Genomic DNA, 24793 nt, shown 5'->3' with positions numbered 1-24793 from the left:
GCCGAAGATGGAAGAGGTCAGAGATCTTGCCAGCCGAAGATGGAAGAGGTCAGAGATCTTGCCAGCCGAAGATGGAAGAGGTCAGAGATCTTGCCAGCCGAAGATGGAAGAGGTCAGAGATCTTGCCAGCCGAAGATGGAAGAGGTCAGAGATCTTGCCAGCCGAAGATGGAAGAGGTCAGAGATCTTGCCAGCCGAAGATGGAAGAGGTCAGAGATCTTGCCAGCCGAAGATGGAAGAGGTCAGAGATCTTGCCAGCCGAAGATGGAAGAGGTCAGAGATCTTGCCAGCCGAAGATGGAAGAGGTCAGAGATCTTGCCAGCCGAAGATGGAAGGTCAGAGATCTTGCCAGCCGAAGATGGAAGAGGTCAGAGATCTTGCCAGCCTAAGATGGAAGAGGTCAGAGATCTTGCCAGCCTAAGATGGAAGAGGTCAGAGATCTTGCCAGCCTAAGATGGAAGAGGTCAGAGATCTTGCCAGCCGAAGATGGAAGAGGTCAGAGATCTTGCCAGCCTAAGATGGAAGAGGTCAGAGATCTTGCCAGCCAAACAGGTCATATACTGACCAAGCTTCTACCAGTGAACTGGCCAACATTGGTGGGTGGCCCCCTCACGTCTCAGATCCCTCAATTGAAACATGGAAGTAGCCAAGTGGAAAACGGTCATCCGAACAGCACCTGCATCCAATGTGCAGACGCTGTACAGGTATTTTGAGAGCTGGCAGGTCCATCTCACAAAACACAATACTCGTAGTAGGAGACAAGTCTATCTGCATTGTGTAAGCATGGATGGAGGAATCTTAGGGTTTTCTCCGTTTGGACGGTGTTCTTTTGTCAGTATAATTTTTCTCCACTTTTCTGAAGATTAAGAACTCTTTCAGACATTAGCTTGACACAGGTCATCTGTGCAATAAAAAATGTGACTCAACTGGACATCAAAGAAACTTGACAGAAATATATTTGTGGGTGGAGCCGACCTTTAAACTGTAGAACACAATCAGAGTAAATGAAGTAGAACTCATACCAAGACAGGACTTTCTACATTTGACTGTAGATTTGACAGATGCTGAGGAAGCAGTCCAAACCGAGCACGATCCAGGTCATCTTCTGTCCCCAAACTTTCTGGTTGGGAGTCTTCAACAATCAAACATGGTGTGTCTTGTGGTGAAAAGTCCGAGTCCAACTGACTCCTTGTGGGGTCCATCTTCTTTCCTAGAAATACCCATAACAGTACAGAGTAAGTCATAGACATACAAGGCTGACTGGAGTGAGATAGACAATAGCAGGAAGACATTGAGCTGGAAAAAAGAATACAGGAGGAAACTACCTAAATCAGCCTAGAGGTCATCAATATTACCAGGCTGCATTGTGGTAACTCATAATGGGAAAAAAATATATCTATCTATCTATATACACACACCAGGGTGGATAAAAATCAATCAAAAAAAAAAAAAAAAAAAAAAAAAAAAAAAAATCGGATTTTTTTTATTTAAATCGGATTTTTTTTATTTAAATCAGATTTATTTAAATAAAATGCTTTTTGAGGAAAATATATTACCATCTAAAGGTTATTCCATCATGAAATAAAGATTAGTTTTTTAATTATGTAGAATAAGGCTGTATATGTTTAATTTTTTTGGTAAATAAATTCCATTAATCCATTCACAATGTCATGCTCTTCCAGAGGTTTTTGTAAGATTATTGGGCGGTTTCTCTGCCTACAAGATATTATCACAGATGTTGGTTTACTTTTGCAGTTCTCAAAACTGAATTTGACTCAGCGGAGATCACATGCCTCTTCTCACAGCAAACATGTTATAACATGAACAGAGTTAAGAAAAAGACCTTCATCCTAACTTCTACAAACCTATGAATACAGAATCAACCCCTTCACTGCTAAATTTCAAGAAGTTCAGTGAATAGAATAGAAACAATATTTTTCTGATTGTTTGGAGTGGAATAGATCTGCACAAGAAGAAAGTGAAACTAAGTGTGAGGAGGAAGGGGCTGACAGTCTAAGTTTCTTAAAATATATATATTTTGTTTAGCCAAATTAGTTAACAAACATGGATGTTTAAGCAAATCACATATGCTGGAATGTTATTGTTTCAGTTGAATAAATCTATTTAAATTGTTATTATTAAGGTAATGATTATTTTTCTCCTTCCTAAGTACAACAGAAAAGTTGTCCAAATATGAATGATTAACCTATTAAACTGGGGATAAAAAAACTAATATGAAAAGTTGTTATTCTAAAAATCTTTATCTACTTGCATATTAAAGTTATACCAGCAAGAAGTAGTCTTTATGTAGAAAACTAGGATTTAAATCAAGCCTTACTGACTAATGATTTAAATCAAATCCACCCTGACACACACACACACGATGGCAAATTGTTGGTGCCTGTTAGCTGATGCCTCTGTGATGTAACTTGCCAATTTGTTTGCGGTGTCGCAGGGTACAATAATAAAGGTTATGATGGCATATACAGTTTCCGGGAAAACGTCCTCTGTTAAGCATAACTATCATGGTCAATTCACCAAAAGAGACAAAAAAGGACATTGCATAGGATTGTGGCCTGGAATAAGAAAACAACCGCTGCAAAAGTGACTGCAGAGCTCAATCTCAGTCCTCTGAAGACTGAGATTGAGTGCTGCTGTCACTTTTCCAGCAGTTGTCTTAAAAAAAAAAAAAAAATCACATGGGATCTTTGGACTGCTTACCTAATACAACTACTTGGATGCTTGGAAAGTCATGGGTGTGCAGTTTGTTTCTCCAGTTTGAATGACAGTTCATAAACTTTTATTTACACAGTGGAGTTGCGATGTGGTAGTCTGCATCGCAACCCACAGTAGTGGTGTGACCTGACACCATAGGAAACGAGGCTTTTTTGTCATGCTGGGCAAGACTGCCTAGAGTTCCCAGTGCACCTGGTGACCTAAATATCACCAACTTGTTAAAGACTTATCACAGTCAATATATAAGTGATCAATGCTGCAGGTTAGTCCTTTTCTTCTGGTAGGTTGCCGAGTACATGGAATTTTGTTCTGTGTTTTGTTTGCATGGACTTGTTATCCATGTATATACTGCATTTCCCTGATGCAAACGTGACCGAAGCTTTGCAAATTAAAATTCAATATATTTGTTGCTTTTTTAACCTTCTTGTCCGATACAAGACAAAAGTGCATGTTCTATAAAAAAAAAAAAAAAAAAAGTGTGTGTACTCACCTATTTTTAATCTGCCCCAGTCCAGTCACGCAAACCTGAAGCTCCTCGCCCATGTTGGTGAGCAACTGCTGCAGGTAAGAGGAGGAAGAACCGACAATGTCTGGGTCATGGCAGCCTATGGGAGATGCCATGGCTCCCAATTTTCACAGCTGTTTTTCAGCACTCTCCTAGCCAGAGCTGCAGGATCACATGACTGGACCGGACCCATAGGTAATTTTACTTTTTTTTTTTTTTTTTTTTTTTTTTTTTAAATGTAGGAGTTAGGCAAGATAAATAGGAGGAAAGGACATTTTTTTTTTTTTTTTAGAGTTACGTTGGCCGTGGATGAGTTGAAAGTATTTCGAAAATTTGTTCGCATTTGAGAAAAGATCCGTCAAGCAAGTGTGTGATAACATCGATAGAAATTTTTCCCCCCCACTTGTTGACATATTGTCATTCGTGCACAAAACAAACAAGAAAAAAAAAAAAAAAAAAAAAAAGTTACATCTTTTGTTGATCAATTCCAGAATAAACAATCATGCGCAATACGATTTATCCTGTTATTTTGAATCGATTCTGCTCTCACACTTCTAAAATTGTGAGCTCATAGTAAAATAATTCCAACATGTCTTTGTTTTTGTGTCACAAATCTTTGCATGTCAAGAATATGAGCCCACTAACAATTAGAAAGTTCGAACTATTTTCTATTAATCTATGGCCAGCTTTAGACTTTGGTTTTTCTTTAAATTAAATAAAGTCAGATTTAATGAATCATTGTTTATTTTTTATTCCTGCCATCACACTTAGGCTCCTTTCACATGGGTGGTGTCTGTTCAGTCTCTGCAGTAGACCCTAGATGGATCCCCCTGTGTTGGATCAGAATAGTATGGATGCCACATCTATGACACCCGAGTCAGTTCCAGTATCAGTTTTTCCTCCATGTCATAAAGGGACCCGTGTAATCCCTATGGGTGGGTGGATGTAAGTGGACTTGCATCCACTTTATCTGTCCACCGCCAGTCCAATCAATAAAAGGGGACCCAAATGCAAACTTTCAGTTCAGTCTAACAGACCTGAAAGGACCAGAGGTGGGCAGATATACAGTGGTTGGACAAAATTATGGAACAAAAATGAAATGGTTACCTAACATGGTGTTGGACAGCTTTTTGCATTGAAGACGACCTGAATTCTCCTGGGAATTGATAAATATATAAGTCTTAGATGGTGGAAATTCTAATCCGATACCACTCTTCATGTAAAAATCGTTCCAGTTCTCGCAGAGTTACCGGCGGCGGAAAATAAGCCAGAACCTTGTTCTCCAAAATCGACCATAGTGGCTCTATGATACTGAGGTCTGGCGACTGCGGCGCCCCTGGAAGGTGCTAGACTTCGTCTGCATGCTCATCAAACCACGATTTCACAACACCAGCTGTGTGAATCGGAGCATTATCGTCTTGGTAAATGACACGGTCTTCGGGAAACAATGTCTGCACCATGAGTTGTACTCTAAATGTCAAGGTGATGATGGGGCCTGCAGAATACAAAGATATGGCTGCCAAAACCATGACTGTGCCAACCCCCAAGCTTTACCGTTGACACGACAGTCCTGGTCATAAGCTTGGGATGGTGTTTGCCACACATAAACACGTTGAAATTCATCAATTTACTTCCATTCACTGCTGGCCATGGATGTCAAAAATTCAATAACCTACATCTATCCAGTGCTGGCTATAAATATTGCACAGTCAACAATAGGGTATAATCCCTCACACCAGCCTTTCTAGACATTTTTGCTCCACAGGAACCCTTGAAATAATTTTCAGGTTGCAGGAAAGCCTTGCTAAAACCAATTCACTGGAGGTCAGTGTGCAAAATGCCCCTTACATAGGTGGTCAGAGGAAAGAAGGACCCCATTACAGTGGTGGTCAGATTGCCACCTTCACAAGCAGCTAAAAAGTTAATTGGTGTCATGCAGTGGTCAATGCTAAATGGCATTGGCCCTGGAATTATACAGGCACCATCAAATGGTCAGTCAGCCACAGCTCAAGGAACTCCTGGAGCTCAACAGAACCCAGGTTGAGAATGGCTGCTTTATACAATGAACTGCTTTTACACATTTACTTTTCATTCTGTATCAATTTACAAACACAATCAAAAATAAGTATTACAAAAAAAAAAAAAAATCAAGAAGAATACATTATTTTCTGCTTCCCAAGAATATAGTCCCTTCTGTAATCTCTGAAATTCCTTACAGCAGGCATGCTCAACCCGTAGAACATGGATCCGTCAGATGTGGCCCACGACCTCAAACTTATAGAAACCCGCACAACCTCATTCGGGTGCATGTTGCTCTACTGAATTATTGTTGGTCCTCCACAATCCTGGCAGCGGTCACAAGCCACTATTGCAGCCAGCTCTACGCTCATCTCTTTCCCAACATGCAGACACAGGGAGAGGAGCCTTTAACCGAGTGGATTACATCTAGTGGCATCCATACTTGGGTTCTGAAGGTGGAATCTCACAGTTGTGTCATGTCAGGAGCATTGAGTGCAACATATGTCATTTAGTCTTTGCTTCATGACAAAATTTATTTAAATACAAATCTACATTTTTGAAATGCATGTACAAATTATGTTAAAAAAAATCTGAAGAATATCATTTTAAAAAAATAAATTTTTAAAAATATATATTTTTTTTATATATAATCTTCAGATTTTTTAACATATAAAAAGTAATTTTAACATATATTTTTGTACATAGTTGTAAATTCATAAAAAAAAATGTAGATTCATATTTTTAAAGACATACAGTATATTTAAAATATTTTTCATATATTTTGCAATAAAAATGCATTTCTACAGATATATAGATATACACACACAAATATATATATACACATATACACACACACAGATAGATAATGGCCAAAATTGTATCATTTCAAATATATCAATTTATTTGGGATGAATATTTTTAAAATATAATTTCAAATACATTTTTCTTCCATTTGGGTAAGTCATGCACTTCCCTGTTCAGTTGTTTATTGTTTAGATAGGGATGGCTAAAAAGACCCTGATATAGAGAAGGCTACAATACTGGTTCAGAGCTTTTGTGGCTCGTCACACCTGAGCACAGTGGGATTAATGGTGATCTGGTTAATAAAAAATTAGATTTTTGTGATTGTGATGAAACAGTGTGTAAACATTCAACGAGGATTGGTCCCATGGAAAATGATGATCCCGGTTGTTTACAATCTTCATTATGTTATTCAAAATAAAAAAAAATGAAATTCTGAACCATTTAATTTCATTGTGGCCTGCAATCAGTTACCAAATCAGAATATGTAAACCCAACATTTCATATTCCTGATATGACATATGGTCGGTTCTCTAGTTGTGCTGGAAACTCAGTCTGCTCTCCTCCAATGATCAGATTTGTGCTGAGACTCCCCCCTGCATAGCCATTCTCTGGGAAGATCAGTGTTCAGCTGTTTCTCCCCATTCTTATGCATCCAAGAAAAGAGGAAATGTGGTCAGAATAGTATAGAAAAACACATCAGGGGTGTTGAAATATCTGAAAAAACTACTTGTCCAGGGACTAAATTCGAGTTGCAATCTACTTGTTCCTCATGACAATCTACTTGCCCAGATAGAAAAAATGTTTTTTTAACAAAACCGTATTTAAATCTGGAGGTGCTTTTAAAAACAAAGAGGGGCTTTATGGCGACTTAAACGTTGAATACTTCTAACACTGCGCTGTTTTATCTCCTCCTCTCCAGCACCGCACCCGGGAACTAGAAGGGAGGAGAGAGACCTTGCAGTATAGTGAGCACTGATTGGCTACTCGTCAGGAAAAGGGAGTGTCAGGCTTATCTTTTATCCCTTTTCACTGCCAGAGTCATTTTTGCGTTTTTTTCCACAAGTTTAAAAAAATAATTTTAGGCCTGAAGATTACACTAAACCCCCCCAAACATTTATTCTCTAGGGCCTCTGATTGCAGAAAATATAATACTGGTAGTTCCTATTTTTGTATGTCACACGATATTACTGAAAAATGTCAGTAAAAAATACACTTAATTAATTTTAGGGCACAAAAATATGAGGCTACACAAGTAAATAGATATCCAATATGTATTTGCTATAAGCAATACTTTTAAAGCCCCTTATAGGTCATCAGTATAGTGTACGGAGGAGGTCTCATGCTAGAATTATTGCTCTCATTCTCGTATGAGCAGAGATATTTAATATGTGGATCATAATTGACATTTTTATGCATAGGCGCCCCATGTGTGTATGTGTGGGGGGGAGGGGTCTCAATTTTTTTTTTTTTTAAGGCCTGGCTTTAAATGTATGTGCTTGGCTGTAAATGTATTTTTTACAATTAAAAAAAAAAATAACTTTTTTTTTTTTTTTTCAAATCACATAGGGGACAAAAAGTCCCGTGTGGCGATTTTTGGTGACAGGTTCTCTTTATTGAGACACACAAGGTATAAAAGGACTCCCAATGTCTCCCCTTGTACTCCACTGAATGTATTGCAGTGCACATTGCAAATCTGTCAACGGGGACCCAGAAGTGACATCATAACGTCACATCTGAGTCAGAACAAGAAGGGGAGGGGAGCAGACGTGACCGCTCTCCTCCCTCCCCTCTAGCCGACGGCGGTGAGCTGGGTAAGCGGAGCTTGGGAGATGGGAGAGGGTAGCAGGGTTAAGGGCTAAAAAAAAAAAAACTACCTGCCCAGAGCCCGGAACTACATGTCCCAGGAGGCATCGGGCAATATAAATGCAACATCCCTGTATATGTAATTATTTTTTATATATATATGTACACACACACAATGTTTTGCCTTTCATTTTAATCAGAATGGGTTGTTTGACAAGGTGAAGGTTTAGATATACTTTAAGTGGCCCACGCTCTTCAAAAGGTTGAGTACCCCGCCTTACAGAATTCTTTATCCTGAACTGATGCTGTAGACTGAACTGAAAAGCAGGTGATATCAAATACTTCTGTCTGAAGCAGTAAAAAGGTTATGCGTGCCGAAACCCCAGATTCAGAGACTTTTATTCTCTTGGTTGTTTCAAGATGTTCTTAGTCCATCACAGCCAGGAGCCATGCCTCAATCCACTGCAACTTCACTCTCAGCCACTCTGCCTGCCGACGCCACCCTGCCTGCCGACGCCAGACATCAGTGAATAAAAACAGAAGAAAAACAGAAGAAAAAGCAGAGCGTGAATCCACACACTGCAATATGAAGGACAGCAAGACATACAGCTACCCAGCAGGAGGATGGGCCATTATTATATTGTAAAGTGCTGGGCAAACTGTCGGCGCCATATAAATCCTGTATAATAATAATTGCTCTAATAGCAGCTGGCTCCAAATCCATTCTTCTTACCCAGGGATGTTATAAGCTTCCTACTAGGGAGAGTTAATAAACAGTCACAGTTTTAAGCTGACCATACACTATACTATTTGACTGCACATCTTTTTTGTATGGTTTGTGACCAGCTTTATACGGTAGTTTGTTCTGCAAATATACACTTTGAAAAAAAAAACAAACTAAAATGCTCTATACCAATAGTCTCCATAGTGTGGCCCTTTGCTTGTTTTTATCCGGCCCTTGGGCCATTATTCACCCCACTGTCAGCAACAGTGGGGCATAGTTCCTGCCACTGACACCAACCAAGGGGCATAGTTCCTGCCACTGACACCAACCAAGGGGCGCTCCTCCTCCCACTGACACCAACGAGGGGGCGCTGTTCCTCCCACTGACACCAACGAGGGGGCGCTGTTCCTCCCACTGACACCAACGAGGGGGCGCGCTTTCCTCCCACTGACACCAACGAGGGGGCGCTGTTCATCCCACTGACACCAACGATGGGGCGCGCTTTCCCCCCCACTGACAACGAGGGGGCGCGCTTTCCCCCCACTGACACCAACGAGGGGGCGCGCTTTCCCCCCACTGACACCAACGAGGGGGCGCGCTTTCCTCCCACTGACACCAACGAGGGGGCGCGCTTTCCTCCCACTGACACCAACGAGGGGGCGCGCTTTCCTCCCACTGACACCAACGAGGGGGCGCTGTTCCTCCCACTGACACCAACGAGGGGGCGCGCTTTCCTCCCACTGACACCAACGAGGGGGTGCGCTTTCCTCCCACTGACACCAACGAGGGGGCGCGCTTTCCTCCCACTGACACCAACGAGGGGGCGCGCTTTCCTCCCACTGACACCAACGAGGGGGCGCGCTTTCCTCCCACTGACACCAACGAGGGGGCGCGCTTTCCTCCCACTGACACCAACGAGGGGGCGCGCTTTCCTCCCACTGACACCAACGAGGGGTCTACTCCTGCTTGCCACAGTTTGGCACTCCTAAAGTTTGAAGGAGAGTAAACTGCCTTTAGTAAGAAACATACATTCCACATTAATAATTATGTTACCAAAATTACTGTGTGCTGTAAATTGCCTCCAGAAATGTTCCTGCTTCTTCTAGACAGACACTGCACATTTCACACATTTTCAGCAGTGCCAAAAAATACAAAGCAACTGAACATGTGCAGAGCAGCATGAGCCAGTGTATTGCAGGATTTTAAACAGTGTAGGCACTTATTTTTGTTTTACATAGCAAAAGGGGCCAACCTGAAGTGATCTAGCAAGACTTAGGAGTCAATTCACTAAAGTTTACCGCATGCGTTAACAGTCACATGACTCATTTGCATAAATTATCGCATTAGGTAGTAAAAGCCAATTTATCAAAGTAAAATATCGAATGTGAGATAAATACCGCAACAAAACATGAGATAAATCATTAGAGTCAATTCATTAAAAACACACATTCGTCATTTATCAGCTGGTGATTGCTGGCGGTATTGTGGAAATGTACAAAATAACAAATAGAGGAACTCTGCACTGGTCAGAAAGTGAAAAGTATACAATGTATCAGTGTAACAAAGGGCAGCACAGTGGCTAAATGGTTAGCACTTCCATCTGGCAGTACTAGGGTCCTTAGTTCAAATCCCAGCCATGGCACCTCCTGCCTGGAGTTTGCATGTTTTCCCTGTGCCTGTGTGGGTTTCCTCCGGGTACTCCAGTTTCCTCCCACACTCCAAAGACATGCTCGTATCTTAATTGGACCCTATCTAAATTGGCCCGTGTATGTGTATGGATGTGAGTTAGGGACCTTAGATTGTACACCCCTTGAGGGTTAGGGACTGATGTGAATGTACAATATATATGTAAAGCGCTGTGTAAATTGACGGCGCTATATAAGTACCTGAAATAAATAAATAACAATGTTCTCCTCTGAGCTCAGGAATGAAAAACTCTAACATTTCATCAGAGGGAGATCATTTTGTGAATGAAAGCACACTACTTTGTCATAGTTCCACAATATTGCTGTGTGCATTGTGATGTAATGATCGCCTGCAAAAAAAATTGTGAAAAAACACCAAAAATAACACAAAATTTAAGTGCTAAATATCGCAAAACATAAATATTTAATACATTTGGCAAGTAACACGTTTATTAGTAACTGACTACTTCTGAAATAAATACAAGTTATTTTAACTCAAAAATGAATGCAGTATTTATCTTAGTGAATTGACCCCTTAATTTTATGACTTCACCACTTTCCTTCCACCCTATAAAAGATTTACTGCTACATGGTGGACGTTCTGTGCAAAATCATGTATGTAAACATGATTTTGCACTTCCACTGTAGGGGGCGCATGCGTGCGCACCACCAGAGCACTGATTCAACAGGTGTCAGCCAATGAATGAGTGCCGGTACCCGTTGATTGTCGAAAATGACAGGACACAGCTCTGCTTATGTAAACAAGGCAGAGCTGTGTTGTCAGCAGAGATCTACTAGATTGTCTTTCCCTAAAAAGCTGGGAATAAAATCTAACAGATTGCCTAGTAAAAACAGCACATGGTGTACAAAGAAACACATAGCTAGGCACACAGTTAACCCTTTGATTGCCCTAGATGTTTAACCCCTTCCCCAGCCAGTGTCATTAATACAGGGACAGTGTATGTATTTTAGCACTGATCACTGCTATGCTGGGAACTCAACCTGTTCTACAATATTTCCTGACACCCCCCTGCATAGCCATTTATTGGGAAGATTAGTATGCTGTTGTTTCTCCTCCTCCAGCTCACATGCAGCTGCGAACAGAGGGAATGTGATCACTTATAAATACATTTTTGGCGCATATATATACACACACACACACACACACACACACACACACACACGTTTTGCCTTTCATCTTTCATTTCTATTTTAAACTGAATGTGTAGCTTTACTAGGCAATCGCTATAATCGTTTCCTGCCCGGCCTATAACAGAATGAGGCTGGGTGGGAGCACTGCCATCCTGGGTGGACATCATCTAACATCCTCCCAGGATCAAGCCGTGCTGCAGCATGATCTGCCACCCACACAGCGGATGACAGATCAGTGTACTGGACTGCTGCCAGTCCCATGTGATCGCTGTGACCAATCACAGCAGATCACATGGCAATGGTACATAATGATTGGCTTCCATTCTTAGCCATTCATTGTGTACTATTGTGTTGATCGCTGTGATTGGTCACAGTGATAACATAGTATGGACAGGGCCAATCACTGTGCATCTGTACCATGTTTTTACATGCTGTCATCAGCAGGTGCGGACTGACAACTCATGGGGCCCCCGGGCAATAGGGGATCATGGGGCCCCTGTGTCCTTGGCCAAACTCAAAAAAGCCTATGAAAAAGGTACCAAGGGCATCTCATGGGGCCTCCTACTGACCTCGGGCCCTTGGGCAGTGCCAGAGTTTCCAAATGGTCAGTCCGCCCCTGGTCATCAGTCAGTGTCCCAGGTCACCGTCACACCAGGTAAATGATAACCCTGTACTGCACTGGTGACAGTATATAAAAAGAAATTGGAAAAAAAAAATTGAGGGAGACTTCATTTTTCAAAAAAAATGACAATTACAACTCCAAAAAGCGCACCATGCCTCCCACGAAATCTCTTGGACTGTCTACCTTCCAAAAAAGGGGCATTGGGGGGGGTATCTGTACTGTCCTGGCATTTTAGGGCCTGAAGAAATGCGATGGGCCGTCAGTACAGCAGGATTGATGGATTGTCAGATATACATTATATACACCGCAGTACTAACTTCCTTACAGAATAAATAATAAATACTGATCTGAGATATTCTCACCACAGAAATGTCGCAGAATACATCTTGGTCTAAATTTATGAAGAAAGATTATTTATTTGCAAAATTTTATGACAATTTTTTTTTCTTCAAAATATTTGGTGTTTGTTGTTTATACACCAAAAAAATAAAAGGGCCCAGTGATGAGTAAACACCCCAAAAGGAATGTGTGTGAGATGAGGATACACATTTCATGGGGGACAGCGCTGCATGAGCGAATGATTGTCAGTGTGACCGCGATGAACATTGGCCGGGGCAGGAAGGGCGGCACTGCCGGTACTGAAGGGCTTCAACTAGAACTGAAGACAACACTGGTTCTGGTTTTGGAGTGGAGAGGGATTAGAACCCGTCAGGTGTGATTGCTGTCTGTGTCCCCATGGGGGAGATTCACAATGTCTGCCCTGTTCACCATCATCACTGACAGTGAAAGTAAATCCCAGAACAGTAAGAGGGGAATCTCCCTTAATTTGCAGGGATTTCATCTCACTTCCTGTTTGGCTATGGGACAGAAAGTGAAGGGAAATCTCCCCAATGGGACACAGAAAAAACAGACAGGGGTTATAACCCTCCATAAAGCAACATGGGAAAAAAAGGTTCTGACTATAATTCTACTTTGAGCCTGGGTTCACACTGATGCGGTGCACCGCATCAGAATCGCACCACGTTCATGGGAAGCGCTGCTTGTATGGTGTGTAGTCATCTAGGGGAGATCGTACAATCAGATTGCATGGTGTGTAGTCATCTAGGGGAGATCATACGATCGGTTTGTATGGTGTGTGGTCATGTAGTGGCAATCATACGATCAGATTGTATGGCGCGTAGTCATCTAGAGGAGATCGTACAATCGGATTGTATGGTGTGTAGTCATCTAGGGGAGATCTTACAATCAGATTGCATTGTGTGTAGTCTAGAGGAGATCTTACAATCAGATTGCATGGTGTGCAGTCATCTAGGGGAGATCGTACAATCAGATTGCATGGTGTGCAGTCATCTAGGGGAGATCGTACAATCAGATTGCATGGTGTGCAGTCATCTAGGGGAGATCGTACAATCAGATTGCATGGTGTGTAGTCATCTAGGGGAGATCGTACAATCGGATTGTATGGTGTGTGGTCATGTAGTGGCAATCATACGATCAGACTGTATGGCGTGTAGTCATCTAGAGGAGATCGCACAATCAGATTGTAAGGACAGGACCGGTGACTTGCTCAGATTTGTACACAATGTGACGTCATCAATCCATGCAGTCAGTGTGGTCCCTCCAATCCATGTCACCAGTCACACTCGGATCCCCGGATCTCGTCCATGCACTATGCTCGGTGCTCGCACTCCCTTTGTCTCCTACGGCCCACACACAGGAGGTGATCGCAGCAATTCATACATCGCATGTCCTCCCCGACTCACGTGTTCAGCATCCCCGATGAAAGCAGCGTCCGGCCCGGGCTCCTCTACCCCCCGATAGCTGCTGGAGGGGAGCACAGAGACCGCCAGCACACGTTACCTCCCGCCCGGGATCCACGTCACTCCCCCCCGTACCTCCCACTGGCCGGAGGGCTCAGGGCTTGCAGCCATTGGTTGAGCGGGGAGAAAATCCCGCCTAATTTCATCATGTTCGGCCTCGCCATAGTTACTGTTGCTAAGGAGCACGGGACTGGTTGTCTCCCACTGATAGATGAGCGGAGACCTTTAACCCGTTGAGTGCCGGAGTGACGCACATGTGTATGATTCCCCCTCCCATCACACTGTACTGGGCGGGGAGGAATGGGCGTTCTCTGTCTGGGAGGCGGAGCCTGAATGGAGGGAATAAACCATGTGTGTGCGGGGGAGGCCGCTCCGTGTGTGCGGTGCCCGGAGAGTAGACTGGCATGGATAGGGGACAACCACTCTGATCACTACCAGTCACACATGGGGGGCGGGGCTCTGCTCTGATCTCATTGGTAATGACAACCCTGACCTCAGATCTGTGATGGTTGTCACGTCACACATCGCTCTTCGGTCCTGGAGGTGTGTGGGAGGGAGGGAGAGAGACGGCCCGGCCCCTCCCCGGTGTGTGTGTACTGGCCTCATCCCTGCTGACCAGCCTGACACATGCAGGTCCCTGGCACTTATCACACCGCCCTCATGGTGGCGCCCTCACTGATCTGTGCTTCCCTATTCTCCTGTTACAGCAATGGTGTCCTGGAATATGTCTCCAGTCTATGACTGTCCACTAAAGAGTATCCCCCTCACCAACAACTCCGAGATCACATTCCCAGTCTCTGACCATCTCCTCCATCACATCTGCAGCCACTGACCATCTTCTCCATCACGTCTGCAGTCTCTGATCATCTCTTCTATCACGTCTGCAGTCTCTGACCATCCCTTTTATCACGTCTGCAGTCTCCGACCATCTCTTCCATCACGTCTGCAGTCTCTGACCATTCCTTGCATCACGTCTGCAACCTCTGACCATCTCCTCCATCATATCTGCAGTCTCTGACCATCCCTTGTATCACGTCTGCAGTCTCTGACCATCTCCTCCATCGTGTCTGCAGTCTCTGACCATCCCTTGTATCACGTCTTCAGTCTCTGACCATCTTCTCCATCATGTCTGCAGTCTCTGACCATCTCTTCCATCACGTCTGCAGTCTCTGACCATTCCTTGCATCACGTCTCCAACCTCTGACCATCTTCTCCATCACATCTGCAGTCTCTGACCATCCCTTGTATTACGTCTGCAGTCTCTGACCATCTTCTCCATCACGTCTGCAGTCTTTGACCATCTCCTCCATCGTGTCTGCAGTCTCTGACTATCCCTTGTATCACATCTGCAGTCTCTGACCATCTCCTCCATCATATCTGCAGTCTCTGACCATCCCTTGTATCACGTCTGCAGTCTCTGACCATCTCCTCCATCGTGTCTGCAGTCTCTGACCATCCCTTGTATCACGTCTTCAGTCTCTGACCATCTTCTCCATCATGTCTGCAGTCTCTGACCATTTCTTCCATCACGTCTGCAGTCTCTGACTATTCCTTGCATCACGTCTGCAACCTCTGACCATCTTCTCCATCACATCTGCAGTCTCTGACCATCCCTTGTATTACGTCTGCAGTCTCTGACCATCTTCTCCATCACGTCTGCAGTCTTTGACCATCTCCTCCATCGTGTCTGCAGTCTCTGACTATCCCTTGTATCACATCTGCAGTCTCTGACCATCTCCTCCATCATATCTGCAGTCTCTGACCATCCCTTGTATCACGTCTGCAGTCTCTGACCATCTCCTCCATCGTGTCTGCAGTCTCTGACCATCCCTTGTATCACGTCTTCAGTCTCTGACCATCTTCTCCATCATGTCTGCAGTCTCTGACCATCTCTTCCATCACATCTGCAGTCTCTGACCATTCCTTGCATCACGTCTGCAACCTCTGACCATCTTCTCCATCACATCTGCAGTCTCTGACCATCCCTTGTATTACATCTGCAGTCTCTGACCATCTTTTCCATCACGTCTGCAGTCTTTGACCATCTCCTCCATCGTGTCTGCAGTCTCTGACTATCCCTTGTATCACATCTGCAGTCTCTGACCATCTCCTCCACCATGTCTGCAGTCTCTGACCATCTCCTCCATCATATCTGCAGGCTCTGATCATCCCTTGTATCACGTCTGCAGTCTCTGACCATCTCCTCCATCGTGTCTGCAGTCTCTGACCATCCCTTGTATCACGTCTTCAGTCTCTGACCATCCCTTGTATCACGTCTGCAGTCTCTGACCATCTCCTCCATCGTGTCTGCAGTCTCTGACCATCCCTTGTATCACGTCTTGAGTCTCTGACCATCCCTTGTATCACGTCTTCAGTCTCTGACCATCCCTTGTATCATGTCTGCAGTCTCTGACCATCTTCTCCATCATGTTTGCAGTCTCTGACCATCTCCCATATTGTGGCTGCAGTCTCTGACCCTTTCTTGTATCACGTCTCCAGTCTCTGACCATCTTCTCCATCATGTCTGCAGTCTCTGACCATCTCCCATATTGTGGCTGCAGTCTCTGACCCTTTCTTGTATCATGTCTGCAGTCTCTAACTTCTCTATGTATCATGTCTGCAGTCTCTGACCATCTCTTCTATCATGTGCGTGTAAAGGCAGGTGGCCCAATATTTATGGCAATATCACATCTGCAGTCTCTGACCATTCCTTGCATCACGTCTGCAACCTCTGACCATCTTCTCCATCACATCTGCAGTCTCTGACCATCCCTTGTATTACATCTGCAGTCTCTGACCATCTTTTCCATCACGTCTGCAGTCTTTGACCATCTCCTCCATTGTGTCTGCAGTCTCTGACTATCCCTTGTATCACATCTGCAGTCTCTGACCATCTCCTCCACCATGTCTGCAGTCTCTGACCATCTCCTCCATCATATCTGCAGGCTCTGATCATCCCTTGTATCACGTCTGCAGTCTCTGACCATCTCCTCCATCGTGTCTGCAGTCTCTGACCATCCCTTGTATCACGTCTTCAGTCTCTGACCATCCCTTGTATCACGTCTGCAGTCTCTGACCATCTCCTCCATCGTGTCTGCAGTCTCTGACCATCCCTTGTATCACGTCTTGAGTCTCTGACCATCCCTTGTATCACGTCTTCAGTCTCTGACCATCCCTTGTATCATGTCTGCAGTCTCTGACCATCTTCTCCATCATGTTTGCAGTCTCTGACCATCTCCCATATTGTGGCTGCAGTCTCTGACCCTTTCTTGTATCACGTCTCCAGTCTCTGACCATCTTCTCCATCATGTCTGCAGTCTCTGACCATCTCCCATATTGTGGCTGCAGTCTCTGACCCTTTCTTGTATCATGTCTGCAGTCTCTAACTTCTCTATGTATCATGTCTGCAGTCTCTGACCATCTCTTCTATCATGTGCGTGTAAAGGCAGGTGGCCCAATATTTAGGGCAATATAGTGTATATATAAAACATATCATACTTACCTACTCTATGCAATGGTTGTGCACAGAGCAACTCTGCTCCTCCTCTTCTAAGGTCCCTAGCCGCAGCCCCTGGCTCCTCCCCCCGCCTGAGTGTCCCCATAGAAAGCTGCTTGACAAGGAAGGGAGGGGCGGTTCTACAACCTGACAGCCAGTATTGGCATCAGTAGCAGACAAGCGGGTGCCAGATCATCAGACATGCTACTGTTGAAGCTTGAATCCATACAAAGCGATTGGCACACCAAAGATCTGCAGTAAAATCTTTTTATTAATCCATCCACAGGTGTAAAAACTTACAGAAAGCTGACGCGTTTCAGCCCAAAAGGGCCTTAATCATAACAAACAATAATAGTGAAACAGCACATTATATGAGAAATGCCTGATCAGGAAGGGGGAGGAGCGAGATTCAAAGAATGAACTCCTTACAGCTTGAATGGCTGCATTATGCTTGCTCCACCTTTCACTCCCTGAATACAAGTAAAACAAGCAAATTGTTACAGAAAGGTACAAATAAAATGTTACATTTTATTTTGTAACTTTCTGTAACAATTTGTTTTACTTGTGTTCAGAACCACTTTAACTCTTTCCTGTGAAGACTGGAAGTTCAGGGAAGCTGCATTGAGAAAGCAGGTGCCAGCAGCATTGAAACCTGTGAACTGCAAGTTCTGGGGTAAGAATTTTAACAAATAGTTTACTGGGAATGTCTATTTTATTTTGCTCACGTGCTAAACTTCAAAATACAGACTACTTTTGCTACGTTTTTGCTACCTTTTAAATCTGCTTAGCAACAAGAAAAATGTAAAAAAATGACCCCCCTCGCAAAACGCATCAAAAACGCAGGTGCAAAAATGCAACGCAAAACGCAATGCAGAAACGGCTCAAACGCAACCTGCATAGGTGTAAACCTAGCCTTAGCCTAGGTTCGCACTTTGTACATGTTGGGAACGTGCGACTTCTTGATACCCACAGAAAGTGTGCTGCCCTTTAGCAAATGTGTAGCATTGCCACTAACTGTTAATGTCACCCCCATGTATCTGCTAACACATACGTTTTTGTGTGCACTAAACTGCATGGTGTCAGAGTGCCATGCGGTTCAGTGAGATGAGATTTTGGAAACGGGTCAGGGACTTCTTCTCTGCAATTCTCATGCCCATTGAAATGAATGGGCTGCCCTACAAGTGACGTGCAGGAACATGTGGAAACGCGCACGCGTTCAGACGTACCTGTATGCCTAACCTAGCCTAATGCTAGGTTTACACCTATGTAGGTTGCATTTGAGCCGTTTCTGCATTGCGTTTTGCATTGCGTTTCTGCACCTGCGTTTTTTACACGTTTTGTGCGGGGGGGGGTTCTTTTTTACATTTTTCTTGTTGCTAAGCAGATTTAAAACGCAGCAAAAACTTAGCAAAAGCACTCTACATGCTTTTCTGCAGCATTTCCATTGAAGTCTATAGAACCAAAACCGCAACTTTTTTAAGTTCAAAAAAGTCCCTGACCCTTTCCAAAACATGCACCGGGTGAAAACGCAGAGATGTGAACATGTCCCATAGGAAATCATGCTAAATGGATGGTACTGCGTTTCTGCAAAATGCTGCGGAAAACGCTTAGGTGTGAACCTAGGGTAAATCCTGATGTTAGTTCTTTACATTTAATTCAGAGTCGCTTTCGGCTAAGTACACCCAGGCCTTGGATGTAGACATACCCAGAACCCGAAGATGCTGCAGCCTCCATTACCTTCAATGCAACATGAAAGATTTGCTTCACTGACTACTTGTCTGTCTGGAGTCCTTCAGCTCCTCTTTTCCTCTCCTCTACAGACAAAGGCTTTGAAGGATTTCTCTGTAGCAGAATATACCAGGTCTGATATCTGACTAGCATAACACGTGGAATCTGCACTCTGTAATTACATGAAAATAACGACACCAGGCTCCACGGTAGGAATTTAACGTCTATATTTGCAGGCAGCCATTACTCTGCTATTTACATTTGCTTTACGCAGTGTGGATTAGAAATCATTTTGGGTTTGAGTCACTAGAGTGCATATGAAAATGTTTTTTTTTGTTTTTTTTGCACAACTCTGCTCTAGCCCCCCACCCCCCCAACAAAGAAACATACACCATCCTTTTACAACCCATAGATCGGGTTTGGTAAACCTACTTATTATATTGGGCCTCAAGTGTGGCCTGTGACATCATTCATTGTGTTCATGGAATGCAGTACTACAAAAACCTGTCAGAGACTGCAAACATGCTACAGTAGATGGTCAGAGACTGCAAACATGTTACAGTAGATGGTCAGAGACAGAAAGCATGTTACAGTAGATGGTCAGGGACTGCTAAAAAGCTATAAAGATGGTCAGAGACTGCAAACATGTTATAGTAGATAGTCAGAGACTGCAAACATGTTACAGTAGATGGTCAGAGACTGCAAACATGTTACAGTAGATGGTCAGGGACTGCAAAAAAAGCTATAAGAGATGGCCAGAGACTGCAAACATGTTACAGTAGATGGTCAGAGACTGCAAACATGTTACAGTAGATGGTCAGACACTGCAAACATGCTATAAGAGATGGTCAGAGATGGCAGGCATGCAACAGAGAATGGTCAGAGACCGCAACCATGTTACAGGAAATGGTCAGAGACTGTAAACATGCTATAAGAGATGGTCAGAGATGGCATGCATGCAACAGAAAATGGTCAGAGACCGCAACCATGTTACAGGAAATGATCAGAGACTGCAAACATGCTATAAGAGATGGTCAGAGATGGCAGGCATGCATGCAACAGAAAATGGTCAGAGACCGCAACCATGTTACAGGAAGTACAAAAAAGGGGTAAGTGAGTGCTAAAAGTCAATATAGCCACTAAAACACCAAAAGGTACCAAACAACATCCAAAATGTCAGTATAAAATTGGGTGTAGTGCTAAAGTAACCACATTCATATGTAAACCATAATAGATTTAAATATCAATAAAACTGTAAAATGTCAAGTGACAAGGTGCTGGCAACAACAAAGTGACTTAGTGGTACCATAAAATCAGGTCACTCTAATCAAATATATATATGCATAAGATAAAGCAAACAGGTATATAGGTGACACCAGTGGTAAAGTGCTGACAAATGAATAAAGTGACTGAGCGGTAATAAAACTTTGTCACTATACAGTGACGAATGGTGTATATGGTGCTAAAAATTGATGATCAACATATAGTCCAAAATAAGGTGCATGGGAGATTGTGAAGATCTTCAATATCTGGTGGTCTTATCCGGTAAGGTGGTGATGTGGCCAAGATTGTAAAGACTGCGCATTCACCAGATGTACAATCAATGTGCGCATTTAGAGATAACACTCTCAGTACCCTGGAGGTCCCTTTAAGGTGGAAAAGGTCTGGTCTGATGTCCCTCACTGCTCAAAATCCACTGTCAGCGATGGCACAGCAGCTCAAAAGATATAACACATCAGGAGTGGTGTAACTCTCCATCATCAGCCAAAAACTGAAATATTTTGTAGTGAACAAATTCCTTCCCTTCCTTGCCATTGGTGCTTGGTGACCAGCCCAGTGCTGTGAAAATGGGAAGACATTCCTTTGCTCAGTTTAAACTCCGACTAGAGTTTCTTGGAGCTTGCACAAAACTTCCTTTCCTCTCCCCATCAGCTAATCAGAGAGTACAAACATGCTATAAGAGATGGTCAGAGAGTACAAACATGCTATAAGAGATGGTCAGAGAGTACAAACATGCTATAAGAGATGGTCAGAGAGTACAAACATGCTATAAGAGATGGTCAGAGAGTACAAACATGCTATAAGAGATGGTCAGAGAGCACACACATGCTATAAGAGATGGTCAGAGACTGCAGACATGATATAAGAGATGGTCAGAGAGCACAAACATGCTATAAGAGATGGTCAGAGACTGCAGACATGATATAGGAGTTGTTGGAGACCGGGGAGCCTTTTTTTTCTGGTACTAGGTCATCTAGTGCCCAGGGAAAAGATGGGAGACTGCACCCACTCCCCCCCTTCCCCCAGTTTGCCATCTGTGTCCCATTGGGGAGATTTCTCTTCATTTCCAGTCCCATAGCCAAAACTGGAAGTGAGTGAAAATTCCTCCAAAGTGAATTTCCTGCTTGTCACCAGGTTACCAGAGCTACTGTCATCATTTCCCCCATTTCTGTTCTGGTGACAATCCAAAATTTGGCATTTTCCTTCACAATTAGAAAGGGTAAATGTACCTAACGGGGGCACAGACAGCAATAAAAACCTGAGAGGTGTTCTAATCCCCCTTTTCTCTATCCAAGACTGAAAAAAGTTTCCTTTAGTTATACTTGAAACGCAGGGCGATTCTGCTGTGATTATCATGCGACAAGTCGCTCGACAATTACGCAAACCAATTGCGCAACTTGTGTTGCCAAAAAAAAAAAAAAGAAGTCTTCCCCCTTCAGGAGGCTCCAAAACACCCCCCATGTTGAGGGCATGTGGCCTGGTATGGTTCAGGACCATACCAGGCCACATGCCCTCAACATGGGTGGTGCTTTGAGGCAGGGTGTTGATGGGGACAAAGGCCTCTTCTCCACAACTGTGGTTGTGGGGGTCGGCAGGTGGGAGGCATATCAGAATCTAGAAACCCCCTTTAACAAGAAGGCCCCCCGATCCCGCCCCCCCCCATGTAAATGAGTATGGGGTACATGGTACGCTACTCATTCACAAAAAAAAGTGTAGTGTAAAATATGACAGGAGACAGTCTTTGACAAGTCTTTTATTAAAAACAAAAATGTAAAAAATGTCCCCTGAAGTAGATTCAATATCAATCACAATGCCTGCCACCACCGCCGACCCGAAAAAAGAAAAAAAACCAATTAAAACCCGCTTCGCTCTCGACACTGGCTCCGCCGTCTGACAGCTGCACCAGCCTGACAGTTCTTAACTCCCGGTTCACATATATGCGGCCGTGTGGGCTGCATTTTGCACGGGCACGAGAGCCCATTCATTTGAATGGACTCCTTTGCCAGTGCCCATGACACGCAGGGAAGAAGTTCCTGCACTTCTTTGGAAAACGCAGCCCGCACGGGAACCTCGGTTCCCAGTACGGTTGCGTTTCCCAGTGCGGGTGGTGTGCCATTAGAACTAATGGCACCTACCCGCGGATCCGCATTTCTCTGTGTGGGTGGTGCAGCTGCACGGATTTTCGTGCGGATCTGCAGCGGCACCACCCACACAGATGTAAACCTACGGTAAATATCTAAGAGGTGGGGTCACCCTTGTGACATCATCGTGTGCTGTGATTGGCCAAAGCATTGCACCTGACCTGTAAGAGCGCAGTGCATAGTGGGGCACGGTGGGCCAAAAGCCCGCCAAACACCCTTACCATTTGTGTGTTTGCTGAACACACAAACAGCCGATGTTCAGATTGAACTTATGTTCAACTCGAACATCAAACCCAAGTCTACAATAGCACCTTACAGGTACACTAATGTGTGCATTTTCACATACGCCAAAATGCATTGTGCTGCAAAACCAACCATGCAATTCAGCGCAAAGCGCCAGAGACTTTTTCACATGTAGAGCAGCCATTGAAATGAATGGGCTCAATACACGTGATGCGCAGGAAATGCACAGAAACAGATCAGCGCTGCATTGCACCTGCATGGTAAGAACAGAGCCTTAAGCTGGTGACCTAGGATGCTTGTCATTGGGAAGTAAAGGACACAGCCAGCACCTCCTGGGGAGAAAAGCAAAGATGAGGGAATGTTTCCCAACCTACTCACTTGATAACCCTCTCCTGACAGCTGTCAGCCGGTGGATGTCTGCCTGCCAACCTCAATGCAAGACTGCCTTTAATTTGGTCTATAACCCCTATGGTGAATATAGGCTGTAAAGTGCATGTTAATTGGCATAATCTTCACAGAGGTCTATTAGTTAGTTAGATTTCAGAATAAATCTGCATTTTTCAGATGCTAATGTTCGTAAGTCCTTTGTTATGAGTTCATATTCTTCGAGACATGAAAAAATATGATTGAAATCCTAAAACCTATAGTTTCTACATGATTATTACCATACACATTTTAAGGTTGAGAATAAAATAATAATATAATCAAAATATAAAAAATATAATGATTATAATAACATAATGAAAATATAATCAAACATGTAATAATATAAAAAAAAAATAAAAGAGGCAAAGTCGCCAGTTGTCAATGGAAGAAACACAGTAACCTATCATTTTCCTGGTGTTGTGGTACTACAGGTATATAACTTTCCTCCAACATACCACATACCACCCAAGTTACAAACATCCGAATTACATACGACTTGTACTTTAAGTGGAGTTCCACCCAACAGGGAAAGTTCCATTGTAACGCATTGTCCCCCACTCCCCGTTAAGGATTGCCACCTTCGGGGAGCGAGGGGGGAGCAGGTACCCAGATTTGACAGGCACCCGCCGCCACTTCCACTGCGATTGCCTAGTGCCACGATCGGAAGCGGAAGTTATCCTCCTCCCTCCCAGTAGCCTTGTGGGACACGTGACAGGTCCCAGTGGACTACGGGGCCATTCACAAAGCGCAGCGCTTCTCGCGCATGCGCAGTGGACACCCGGCAAGCTGTCACAGCCGGGTGCCCACACTAAAGATGCCAGCACCAGGGAGAGAAGACAGCTGGTGAAACCAGCCATGATGAGGACAACGCTGGATCGAGGGACAGGTAAGTGGCTGTATTTGTAGCTGCTGACTTTTTTTTTTTAGCTGGAACTCTGAGGAACGGAGGAAGGGTGACATCACGCTGGTCCCAGAAACCAACAAGCAGCCATCTTGGTGCTCACCGCATACTGCCACCTACTGTTTGGTGGACCTCTCAGCAATCCCACATCATTGCATGGCCAGTTAACCCTCCCCTAGGCTATCCAAAATGTAAAAATAACTTTTTGGTTTGATGTACATTTAAAAAAATTATCTGTCCCAACTTACATACAACCTCAACTTAAGAACAAACCTGCTGAACCCATCTTGTTTGTAACCCGGGGACTGCCTGTACTAGCATCCAATGACTTTTAGTTGTACCAAGGTAGTTAACCACATACCAACACACCATACAACATACAAACCCATTTCATCACTGAACTTTTACATATTGATGTGAAATAATTCTATATGATAGCCAGACACAAAACTGACAGTTGTGTTTGAGTTTTTTTCCCAAAAAATAATGTAGTATGTACAGTATGTATGGATGATACTACACCTACTACAAGTGTCAACAAATAAATCCAATTTTATGTATTTTATATCTTATATCACTTTGTTACTGTGATACTGTGGGGGGGTTAAATAGTATGATAAAATATATTTTCTTACTACAAATACAGGGGTTAGACAAAAAAATTTAAACACTACATGATTTGAAGGTGTGAAAGGGACGACATGTTTT

At 43.7% G+C, this 24793-nt stretch overlaps 1 protein-coding gene across 6 annotated transcripts in view; it reads right to left on the bottom strand.

Moving 5' to 3' along the window:
- Positions 1-24793, bottom strand: part of TP53BP1 (tumor protein p53 binding protein 1) — a 146692-nt gene that overhangs the window by 90062 nt on the left and 31837 nt on the right. For 5 of the 6 annotated variants that reach the window (XM_089676392.1, XM_089676394.1, XM_089676395.1 and 2 more), the window contains exon 2: positions 1022-1209. In XM_089676392.1, coding sequence (XP_089532518.1) covers positions 1022-1201 — 180 coding nt within the window. In that variant the 5' untranslated portion in view covers positions 1202-1209. Of the gene's footprint in view, positions 1-1021; positions 1210-13812; positions 13955-24793 lie in introns of those variants that run through there. The other variant, XM_089676393.1, reaches the window with a different exon arrangement.

Source organism: Staurois parvus, unplaced genomic scaffold (genome assembly GCF_062004578.1).
Source record: "Staurois parvus isolate SC_StPar_1 unplaced genomic scaffold, SC_StPar_1.0 ptg000168l, whole genome shotgun sequence".
NCBI classification, from domain to species: Eukaryota; Metazoa; Chordata; class Amphibia; order Anura; family Ranidae; genus Staurois; species Staurois parvus.
Note: the sequence above shows the minus strand (reverse complement) of the source record. Positions and strands in the feature narration are given on the sequence as shown.